General features: G+C 39.8%; 1 protein-coding gene across 2 annotated transcripts in view; it reads left to right on the top strand.

The window, feature by feature from the left end:
• The first annotated feature begins 505 nt into the window (after positions 1–505).
• The window catches only part of LOC134375822 (zinc finger protein 717-like), a 28,327-nt gene continuing 16,523 nt past the window's right edge, over positions 506–12,309 (top strand). Inside the window, exons 1-3 of one of the 2 annotated variants that reach the window (XM_063094559.1) lie at positions 582–646; positions 971–1,070; positions 2,918–2,975. In XM_063094559.1, the coding sequence (XP_062950629.1) occupies positions 2,961–2,975 (15 nt within the window). In that variant the 5' untranslated portion in view covers positions 582–646; positions 971–1,070; positions 2,918–2,960. Of the gene's footprint in view, positions 647–970; positions 1,071–2,917; positions 2,976–12,309 lie in introns of both variants that reach the window. The other variant, XM_063094557.1, reaches the window with a different exon arrangement.

The raw sequence follows: 12,309 nt of genomic DNA, 5'->3' as shown, positions 1-12,309 counted from the left end.
AATAAAAGTGAGTTTTATTACAGCAATACCTATATGAGAAGAAAAAACATTTATTTATTAATTTCATCGTGTTATTGGCCCACATTCAAATTTTCCCATTATTCCCACATTGTCTCAGGTTACCAAAACAAAACTTAATAAAGAATGAAAATTCCACATCGCTGTCACGTGGATAGAGACCAGTCCCGATCCCTCAGGTCCTGGTCTCTTAACAGGATTCTCTGCTGGGAAAATAAAATTACCACCTTTGGTTCCTAAAGTAAGACTGCAGAGTATGGCAGAAAATAACCTTCACCTCTGGTGACATCTCCAGCACAAAACAGTGGAAACGGTGATTTGTTTGTCTCTTCTGCGCATGGGCCACTCCGCTCACTCCGCCATCTGGGAAATGTAGTTTCGCCCTGCGATGACATCACCAGCACAGGACTGAAGGAAGGACTTACTGGGTTCCTTCTGCGCATGTGCCGCCCCGCCCCCTCCCGCCATCTTTAGCCCGGAAATTCCAGACAGCGTGGTGGCACCCACGGTGCTCACATTCAGAAGGAGGAATGAGGGTGAAAGAGGGTCTTCGTGGGCCTCTGGGGACTACGGGGAGCGGCACGGGTGACTCAGCACCTGGTGGAGCAGAAACGCCTGTGGGTCTCAGGTGGGCGGGGCCTGAAATTCAGTGCGTTTGGGACCTGGGCGGGGGCTGGGGAACGGGAGCCTCCGGCTGTGTTTCAATGACTGCTTGTTAGGAGAAGGCACGGTGTGCGCCTGCTCCGCGAACGGGGGTGCGGGCGTTCTGCAGACAGCCTGAGCCTGGGAGGTGTGCAAAAGGGGAAGAAACCTGGTGAAGTAGCCTGTATGACTTTCAGTTTACTCATCTATAACATGAACGTATTAATACTAGTGAGGTAATTGTAAACTTCAGAGAAATAATTGTAAAGTGTGGCAGTTGTATTTGTGTTGTTTCTTGGTGTCTCTTCAGAAAGTAAAGTTTTGGGTTCCCTCCTGCACCGTGGCTTCTAGAAGTATGCTGATGCTCCAGCTTTCCTGATCTTTTTGGCGGTTCAGGAAGGGCTTGCAAGGTATTTCTACTTCATAAGAAAGATGAAAAAAATTGGATTTGAGGAGATATGTCTTCCTCGGGGTCACATGATTTGACATCCTGACTTTTTGACTAGTGTTACCCAGTTTCCCATACGTACATCGAAACAAGTGTTTGTTTACTTTGGATTATTTTTGCGGCATTGAAGTCAATTTAGAACAAACGTAAATATACCTTGCTTTAAACGTTCCTATCCTTTTGTATCTCAGATTCTTTCTGTGGATTATGTAACCTCAAAGGTAACTAACACAAGTGTTTTCCATTTAATATCAGTAATCTGTTCTTGAAAATTATAAATTCTGCAGGAATGTAATGAGAGCCAATTTCACATTATTTAAAATGGGAAAATTAGACTGCATCACAAATCACAATTTTACTCCAAATCAGTATCTTAAAATGTAACTAAAATACAGTGTAATACTCATAAGTGACAGACCCTTTCTATGTTTTTTTTTTTTTAAGTAAACAGGCTTTTTTTATGATGATTCACTTTGTGATTTTCAAAACTTCTACATGTGGTTGGTTGTGAAATTTTATTGATTGTATTTGATCTGTAATTTAAGACTTTGTCCCCCATGTAATTTGGTTAATATTGAGTTCAGGGGGCTTCTGTGTATCAGTTAGCATTTACTAGGTAAGGAACTTAGCAAAACTCAATGACTTAAAACAACAGCAGCAACCATTTTGTTTGCTTTAAGTTCTGTGGATCCAAATTTTGGGGTACACTGAGCTGAGTAGTTCCAATGTTATTGTTGCCTGGATTACAAATGAGGCTTCAGTCACTTCAAGATGGTTTCACTCACATGTCCTGTGGTTTGTGCTAATAACTCTTGGCCTACGCCCTGTGTCTCCAATAGATTAGCCCGAGGCTTCTTCCCAGTATGACTGTTTAAGAAAGCAAGCACCAGTGGCCTGTACTTTTCATGCCTATGTTTACATCGCACTTTCTAATGTCTAGTTGGCTAAAGCAAGTCAAATGGCAAAGCCCAGTTCATTATCAGAACATACTATATGAAGGCTCAGATACTGGGAGAACTTTGATTGGGAAACATTACTGGAAGAGTGTACAACAAGAAATATACATTATATACTCCCCCCACCCCCCATATAACCAAGGGCAAAAAAATGTTAGGTTGCAAGATGTGCACTTTTGTGATATTTAGATAGATAAAAGCAAGATATGTTTTAGTGAAAGCACTCATATGCATTCTTATGTGAAATCCCCATATTAATAGGAAAATAGTTAATACAGCCTGTGTGTGTGTGCGTGCGCGTGTGTGGGAGGGGTTTGTTTTTTTTTTTGCTAGCTGGTACAGGGATCCAAACCCTTGACCTTGATGTTATCAATACCATGGCTCTAATCAACTGAGCTAACTGGCCGGCCCCCAAGTATATTTTTATAACATTAATTTTGGCGAAGACAGGTTTTTTTTCATGTGGTTTAAATGACACCATTCGGTAGAATTAATTGTTGCTAAAGCAGTAGGTAATGTACAAAGGCTCTTCAAGAAGTTCATGGAAAGATTCATATTATTTTTTAATTCACTTTTTTCGTGAACTTTTTGAAGTACCCGTATGTGTTTTCATTAACCCAAAAGTAAATTGTCTGATTTCCACCTATTAATGTATTCGTAGATGCATCTCACTGGAGTGTTCGTTGCCCATTATTGAGGCTTTTTTATGCTTCCATAGTTCCATAGGAAGGCTTTTTTTTTTTTTTTTTTTTTGTCTTTTACAGGTAACATGTAGAGAGTTTTGGACTGGAGAACCTAGGACCAAGCTACACTAGTTCTCTCCTTAATCCATTTCATTTGCCTTCTCTTACAGGTTTATTGCCAGAGTACTGTATGTATTTCCAAGAGCAACAAAAATGAATAAATCATTGGTGAGCTTTTTGTTGATTTATTCTATATTTATCTTACATTGCATTGTATCAGCTTTATGGGGTCCATGAATTCCACAGCCCTTTGAATATACATTGAACTCTTTTGAATGCTTCTTTATAACTATGCAAAGTATACCTCAAGCTCAAGAAATCCAAAACAAAAACCACATTCTTCTTTCTTCTCTTACATATGGTAGTACTACCATCCAGCCAGTGACCCAAACCATTATGATGGGATTTCTCCTGGACTCTCTCCTCTCCTCTCTGTCTCTGATCTAATCTCATCTCATGCCAACTCCTGCTACTTTGTTTGTTCTTTTAATTTTATTCAAATGTCTGTATATAGTTCCAAAATAGGGGCTGTTGGTACTTATAAAAAACACAATAATTCTATTTGTTTTATTGGAAATGTCATTCTTGTCAAAATCTGAAGGGTCTGTTTACTAGGTGATGAGGATCAGTCGCTGGTGAATTGTGCTCCTGGCCAGCACATGTGATGATGACCTTAGCAGGCCACAGGGATAAAGCATTCAGGAGTTAGGAGGGCACATTTGAACAAAGATAAATAAAAAGATATGCAAAGAATAAAGAAAGGAAGCACAGATTATTGTTATTTGTAACTTTTGCTTTTATAAACATATTTCAGTGATACTATTTGTAGTTTTATTTTTTAATATGTAATTGTATGTTTGTAGTTCAAGAAGATCTGCCATTTTTTCAAACTCTCCTAAAGATTGTATTTAATTCTTCTCCTGTTTCAGGTAACTGCTTAAAAATGAATAGGGAAAAATAGATGTGTACATCAGCCATAACTATGTTTATGGACTAGAACTATAGTTAATAGTTGGTTAAGAACTAAACATGACAGCCTAATGAACTGAACATTTTACATCCACAATTATAGTTTTAGATCTAACATAACATGTGAAATGTGCTTTATTTATTTGTTTTGAATCCATATGTAGTCTAAACCTACACGCTCTGTAGACTTTTTTGGTGTTTTGGTTATCCGCTGCATAACAAAGGATGACAAAACTTAGTGGCTTAAAACAAGAATTTCTTCTTATCACACGATTTTGTAGGTCAGTGAACTGAACAGGACACTGTGGGCTGGCTGCATGATGTCTCTGGTCTGCTTCAGGGCAGTATCGTCTGCTACATCATGTCTGTGATCTAGCTGGAAGGACACTAGTGGGTGGGGACAATGAACAGGATCATTGAGGAGCATGCCCTCCCCGCTCCGTTATTCATGACTTTTTATGTTTGTTAGGGTGAGGTCCTCTGGGAGAGGTCGATCTTCTGGTGTGTATAATGAATCCACAGCTTAATCCCTTGTAGCTTGAGAGAGGAGTGTGTGGTCAGGAGGACATCATAGAGTCTGGTCCATTTGGGCTGGAAAGAGTGGTGAACTGATGGTCCTGTGTCCCAGTGTAACAGAAGAACATTTTGTCCAGGCGAAAAGGAGTCTAGAGGAATACCTGTAGAGAAAGGAATTCTAAGAGAAGTGTAAGTGTTAATGAGATCATTAGTTTTATTTTTCATAATTCATTCTTTTTTTTTTTTTTTTTTTTTGGCAGCTGGCTGGTATGGGGATCCAAACTCTTGACTTTGGTGGTATAAGACAGCACTCTAACCAGCCAGCCCTACATCATGAATTTTAGACAGGCTTTTAAAATTATTTTTAGTCATTATTTCCTGTATTAGGTGGAGGTCAGATTTCTGTTTATGATCAGACCTGAGGTAGAATCTCCTGTGTAACATTTCATAAGGACTCAAATTGTCAGCCTTTGGGGGATACACATATCCTTAGCAAATCCAAAGGCAATGCCTGTGTCCATGTCAGTTGGGTTTCCTGGCAAATTTGGCTAGCGTCCATTTTAGAGTATTTACTTTTTCTCCTTTTCTGGAGGATTGGGGCCTCCAAATAGCATGGAATTTCCAAGAGGTGCTCAAAGTCTGTGAGACTTGTTGGGTGATTTTAGCAGCAAACACTGGTTATTGCTCTGTAATGAATCTGGGAGGCCAAAGCTTGGAATTATGAAGTTTATTAGTGCCTTACTTAACTCTGATGCCTTTTCATTCTGACAGGGGTATGCTTCTGGCCATTTAGTGAAAGTGTCTGAAAATACCAACAAATACTTAAAACCCTCTGGGGCCCTTTGGCATTACTTGTCAATACTCTTCTGGCCATTGTCCTCAGTATAGAGTGCTGGAAATCTGGGAAACCCTCAGCACTTTTGGGTTATTTGCTGCACATAGCATACACCTCCAGGTGACCTTTTGGATGACTGACATAAATCGGTGTTCAGCCCAAATTTTTTAAAGCTGTTAGAATAAGCTTCCTTTCCATAATGAGTGCAACTATGAGCAGTTTTAACAATCTGGTAAACATAATTTTTAGGTATATAGACTCTTCCCTCATCATTATAATATGAGCTATTATATATATGGAAGTCCCATGACTTTCTTAGGTGTCTGTCTGCATCAGTATAAATAGGAGGAGCCTTGGGTAGATGGAAGGTTCAGATTACAGCCCAGCATAGCTTTGGTCATTTGTGTAAAGCAGCCTCTTTGGCACCCTGATCAAGTAATCGATTTCCTACTGCCATATGGCTGTCAAATTTTTGATGTCCTGTGTAATGCATATCAGCCATTTTATTGGGACAGTTGATTGCTTCTACCAATTGAAGTACCAGTGATCTGTGTTTATCTCCTTATTATCTGCAGTTCAGAGCCCCTTTTCTTTCCAAATAGCTCCATAGGCGTGAAGAACAAAAAACGTGCACCTGGTATCTGTCCAGGTGTTTGCCTCCATTTCTATGGCCAACTGCAGTGCTCTAGTGAGTGCTATGAGTTCTGCCTTTTGAGCAGAGGTCTCGGCAGCCAAAGGCTTAGCTTCTATAATGGTTGGTCTAGGGATCAAGATTACTAGAGTGTAGCCCGTCTTGCAGATCCTATCTTGGACAAAGCCACTTCCATCTGTAAAGAACTCGAAGTCAGGATTATCAAGAGGAGTATCCCTTAAGTCTGGTTTGGCTGGCTGGAATATACTTCTATTATTACTTCTGTTATTTAAGTGGGTGAGTTATTGATCAGGCAGTGGCAGCAGAGTGGTTGGATTAACAGTGGTACACACTTATTATCTTTTTTATTTATTTTATTTTTTGGTGGCTGGCTGGTATGGGGATCTGAACCCCTCATCTTGGCCTTTTAGACCCTTGACCTTGGTGTTATAACACTGTTGTAACCAACTGAGCTAACCAGCCAGCCCCACACTTATAATCTTATAGCAGGGTTGTCCAATAAGCCTGCTCGATACTTTCCTAGTCTTCCTGAAGTTAGCCATAAACCACCTTTTTGCTGAAGTATAATGAGGAATGAATGTAAAGTATATATAAAAGTGGTTGGTCAGGGGTGAATTTTTTGGTCTCCTGTAATAACTAACAAGTATCTGCAATTGCCCGGAAGCATTCTGGCCAATTCTTGGCTAAGCCTAGTTGTTTAGAGAAATAGGCTATAGGCCTTTTTCAGGGACCCAGTGTGTATGGGTCAACACCTGCAGCAGCTGTCTCATGAGTGTACAATTCAGAGGGTTTATTGAGGTTTGGTAGCCCCAAGGGAAACAGCCTATAACAGCTTTTGTTTGAGCTGGTTGAAGGCCTTTTGGCATTCTGAGGATCAGATGAATGGGTCAGTCTCTACTTGAGTGTCTTTGTAAAGGGGCTTGGCTATTAGACCAAGACTGGGAATCCTGATTCTCCAGAACCCAACCATTCCTAGGAATCCCCTCAACTGTCTCCAGTTTTTAGGGGTGCTACTTGTATTATGGATTTCTTTCAATCAAGAGTTCTCTTTTTCTCCTGGGAGATTTTAAATCCTAGGTAAGTTACCTCTTGAGAGAAAAGTTGAGCCTTATTTTGTGAAACCTGTGTCCCCTTTCAGCTAGGTGGTTGAGTATCTTCATGGTATTTTTATTACATGCTTCTTTGGTGCAACTATTGGAGAAGAACACTTTCCTCCAGTTGGAGGACTTTATTTAAGGCCTGTCCAAATAGAGTAGGGCTGTTCTTGAATCGTTGGGGCAGGACCTTCCAGCAGTATTGTGTTTTTAATACATTTTGAGGGTTTTTCCATTCACAGGCAAAGATCTCTTGGGATTCCACATCTGGTGGGATACAGTAAAAGGTGTATTTTAAATCTAACACCAAGTGCCAAGCACTTTTTTATGGGAGCACTCTTTTATGTCAGAAGAGTATAAGGATTAGGTTTCATCAGTTGTTGGTCTTCTGCTACTTCGTTAACAGCCTTCAGATCCTGAAGGAACTGATTTTCATCTGAGTTTGGTTTTTTAGACCACTAAAATGGGAGTATTGAGTGGAGAATGACAAAGTTGGGTAAGGCCATGATTTGTAAACATTTCTATCAATGACTGGATCCCTTTTTTGACCTCTAGTCTTAATTGGTAATCTCTCAATTGCAGAGTGTGTGTGTGTGTGTGTGTGTGTACACATATATGTATGTATGTCTCACAGACAGTTTTTGCTTTATTGGGGAGTCCAGTGGCCCATGCTTTGGGATTAACCTGTTGTAGGATCTCCTCCAGAATGGGGTTATTTATTGGAGTGGATGACAGCTGTCAAAGTGCAGCTTGAAGGGTCCGTGCTTGGTCTGGTTCTGCTCACAGCAGTAGGCCGTCTTCTGAGAAGGTTATTTGTGCCTGTTGTTTGGAAAAAAGCTCTCTCCCCAACAGGGATATGGGGCATTCTGGCATATAAAGAAAACTATGAGTAAGCAGTTTTTCAGCAACTTGGCAATCCATAAGTTATAGAAAGTATCTTTCTTTTGGAATTCCCAATGCACCAGTCACATTTATTATTTTGGGAGATACAGGAACAGATTTGTTACTCCAAACAGAGTAGGTTGCTCCTGTGTCCACTAAAAATTCAGTTGGGATCTCCCACTTTCAGGGTTACCTGAGGCTTCTCATGGGAGAGAATGAGCTGAGCATCTGGGATTAGCATCCCTGGGCCCCCTCATTCTCAATGTTTCTGGGTTTTCTTCAAACATCTGGCGGGTTGCTGGCATAAATCCAGATCAGGGGTGCTTGGGCATTGACTTGGGCAAAGGAGGTACAGATGAGGTCACTTTCAATAGACATTCCCTTTGCCAATATCCATCTTGTCTAAGGAGTACACTGGGAGTGCCTCAGTTTCTCTTGGTGCTGGTTTGTCATGAGGGCTGCAGGTAGAGGACACCCGAATGTTTGTTCCTGAGGTTGCCTGAGGGGTTGGAAACCACCTCTTTTCTTATCTTAGTTACTACCTGGCCACCATCCACGTGATTCCCCAGTGACCATGGCTAGCAGGGTGGCTTGTTGTTTTATCTTCTGAGTTTACTTTCTCTTCTACTTGGTCTTGATTGTTAAAGAACTTAAATGCAACTTCCACAAGCTGAGATTGAGCCATCCTGAGCCCTTCCTTCAATTTCTGTATCTTTTTCCACATATTCAATTTCCATATATATATGTGTGTGTGTGTATGTGTGTATGTATATATATATGAGTATATATATATAAATAAAACCATATTTATGGTCTGGGTGTTTCCAGGGGATTCAGGATTTAAATGTGTGTATTGCCTAAAAGCCTCACAATTGCACTCTAAAAAGGCATAGGGGTTCTCCTGTGATCGTTGGTGTACTTTATATTCTTCAAGGTTTTTCTGCTTTGAAGTTCACCCCTTGAGTCCTGAGATTAGGCAGTGCCTATAATGTCTAAGCCTATTTTGGTGCTGAGTCTCATTTGGATTCCAAATGGAGTCTTCCATGGTGACAGCAATGGAGGAGTCCTGTTCGATTAGCTCTTGAGCATTTTCCTCATATTTCTTATCTGCCTGTAGATTTGCTTTCTCAAAGATTATTCTGCACTCCTCTAGGGTAAGTAGAATGTCCATTAAAGACTGACAGTCCACCCGGGTAGGGTGGTGGATGGCAAATATAGAAATAAAAAGGTTGGTCATTTTTTTGTATCGTCCCAATAGGACAGAAGGTGGTTTTTCCAGTTGAACAAGCCTGAGGTTGAAAAGGGAATTTGTGTCCATACATGTCTTTGGGGGCAGCCATTATCTCTGATCCCTGTGGGAACCTTGTTAGAGAAGACATTGTTTTGGCTCTGAAGAGGATACATGTTCTTGTAGGTCGAATTACATCTCTCTACAAGTTTGGGGCAGGGAGACCATTCCTGAGGTGGAGGAAGGGCTCTCCAGGAGAGCTAAAGGCTGTTGTGGACTTCATGTCCTTCCAGAATAGGGATGAGGCAGGAGTCCTACATTTTCTCCTAGTGGCATTGGTGGACAATCCAGGACACATTCCCCCATAGGGGAGGGGATAAGATGGAGATAATCGAGAAATTCTTATGAGAAGATCATCATCCTTTGCAGTTTCTAGAGGTATAACCTTGTCTGTGTTTTCTATGTTTTGTTTCAAAATGTGGTATTGTTTCTTTAAATTCCTGTAGTATGAAGTCATAAAGGCTTCTTCATATGGCATCTCATCCTATTTTCCTTCCTGTTTGCAGAGAAGATCTAACAGCAGTATAGTATTATAATTTAAGGATCCATTTTTTGGCCTTTTTTTAAATCCAAATCCCAGACTGTATTGAGTCCAAGCAGTATTACAATAAAAGATCATCCTTTTCTTTTTTAGTGCATCATATCCAAAATAGTTTCAGTTTTTCAAATATGTTCCAAAGGACTACTGTCAGGAACACTTGTTTGATTACTTAAAATATACCAGTTACTCAGAGGAAATACACCAGGAGGATGGAAAGTATCTAAAGGTTCAGAACAACTGGTAGGAACTCAGATCACCTCTCATACAGTTTCTGTCCTTAGACCCAAGTGCTCAGCCCTCAAATGGTACTTACTCAGTTCCAGAGGAATCTCCTCTCATGTCTGTTGCTCAAACCATTTTTTTCTTTTGGGGGACAGAGTCCAAGACGAGGAGACATCAGGAGGGGCACTGCTCAACCAAGATCTCCCAAGAAAAAGGCTCAGCATGCACTGCGATTAATCCCTGGTATCTCCTCCAAGAACCCAACTGCCTTGTCCTTACCCACCAGTTGTTTAATTGAGGGGGCTTTTTGTGGTTGCCAAGTTAGTTCTTGCAGGCAATCTCCTACAGAGTTCTTCTCTATTGTGTTTTACAGTGGAAACACAAAGACACTGATTGGGGTCTGTAGCAGAAAGGAGTTTATTGGCTCACAAAAGTCAGGAGTAAGGTAGTCTCACAACTCAAACTAAGCTCCTCAAGTAGTCGGGGGTTACAGCTTTTAAAGGTGTGGCTACGGGAAATTATACATATTTAGTGAGATCTGGGTTATTTCCATGTATAATTAAGTGGGGATGAGCGCGCATGTGCATTGCAGCGTTGTGTATGTGAAATATGTCCCATGTTTCTTTGGGGTGGAGATATAAGGATTAAAATGAAAGTGAGTTAGATTTGTGTCATTGGAAGGTGAAGTTGCAAGCTGAGCCAGGGCGCTAGTGTGCAAATTCCCCAATTTGGCCAGAACTGGTTTGGGGTTTATGGTTGTTCAGCAGGAGGTTGTTATCACAAAGTTGCTGTCTGGCCCAATCAGCATTGTTGAGGAGGAGGAGAAGGAAAGAAGAAAAAGTAATAAGGAAAGGAAGAACTGGAGCACAGCTGTCTGAATTCTGTACCCATTAACTGACAACTCTCAATATCCGCCTCCTCCAGCCCCAGACAACCACCATTCTACTTTGTGTTTCCAAAAATTTGACTTACATCAGTGGGACCATACAGTATTTGTCATTTCTTGAGTGGCTTTTTTCACTTTGCATAATGTCCTCAAGGTTCCATGTTATAGCATATGTCAGGATTTCCTTTCTATTTAAGGCTGGTTAAGAATTCTTATTAAGTATACTCCATTTTTTGTTTATCCATTCACATTTGTTGGTGGACATTTGGATTGCTTCCACCCCTTGGCTAAGTGTATAAATCTGCTATGAACACTGGTGTGTAAATATCTCTTTGCGATGCAACTATCAGTTATTTGGATATAGACACATAAGTTTGATTGTCAGATCATATGGTAGTTCTAGTTTTAATTCTTTAAAAAACCTCTGTACTGTTTTTCATAGTGGTGGTGCTGTTTTACATTTTCACTCAACAGTTTACAAGCATTTCAATTTTGCCAGTGCTTATTATCTTTTATTGGGTGTAAAGTAATACCTCATTGTGTTTCTGATTTGCATTTCTTTAATGGTGATGTTAAGCATCTTTTCATATGCTTGTTAGTCATTTGTATATCATTTTCAGAGAAATGTTTGTTCAAGTTCTTTGTCCACTTTTAAATTAGGTTATTTGTTTTTTGGTTGTCAAGTTGTAGGAATCTATGTATTCTGGATGTTAACTTCTCATGAGATATATGATTTGCAACTTTCGTTTTTTTGGGTGCTAATGTAAATACTGGTGTGTTTTCATTTCAAATTTTGCTTGGTCATTGCTGGTTATACAAAAATGATTGACTTTTGCATATTAAACTTGCATCTGGCAATCTTGTTCTAATCACTTATTAGTTCTAGGAGGTTTTTTTGTCTATATTTTTGGGTTTTCACGTGATCTGTGAACAAAGACGCTTTTATTAATTTCTTATGTATCGGTATGCCCTTTAACTTATGTTGTTGTGTTATGTATTGCATTATATAGTACTTCAAGTAAAATGTTGAAAGAAGTACATTCTTTCAGCGATGAAGAAGGGTCCATTCTTACCTGTTCCTATTTTGTGACAAAGCTTTCAGTTTCTCATCATTAAGTATGATGTAGTTTTCTGTAGTTATGATGTTGTAGTTTTCTGTAGATATAATCTTTATCAAGTTGAGGACGTTCCCCTCCATTCCTTGTTTACTGTGAGTTTTTAAAATGAATGGGTGCTGTATTTTGTGAAATGGTTTTTCTTTATCTGTTGCTATGGTTATGTGATTTTTCTTTTTCAGTCTCTTGGATTACATTAATTGATGTTCAAGTGTTGAACCAGCCTTGCTTGTTTGACATAATTCCTACTTGACCATGGCACATAATTGTTTTTATAAATTGTTGGATTAGGTTTACTAATATTTTGTTAAGGACTTTTGCATGTATGTTCATGAGACATAATGGTTTGTAGTTTTCTATTTTTGCAATGTCTTTTTCCCAATTTTCGTATTAAGGTAATGCTGTCCTCATAGAATGAGTTGGGGAGTATCCCATCTGGTGCTATGCTCTGAAATAAGTTGTAGAAAATTGGTATAATTTCCTAAGTGTTTGGTTAAATTCA

This window comes from Cynocephalus volans, chromosome 4 (assembly GCF_027409185.1).
Source record: "Cynocephalus volans isolate mCynVol1 chromosome 4, mCynVol1.pri, whole genome shotgun sequence".
Taxonomy (NCBI): Eukaryota; Metazoa; Chordata; class Mammalia; order Dermoptera; family Cynocephalidae; genus Cynocephalus; species Cynocephalus volans.
This window is presented reverse-complemented; position numbering and strand designations above follow the sequence as displayed.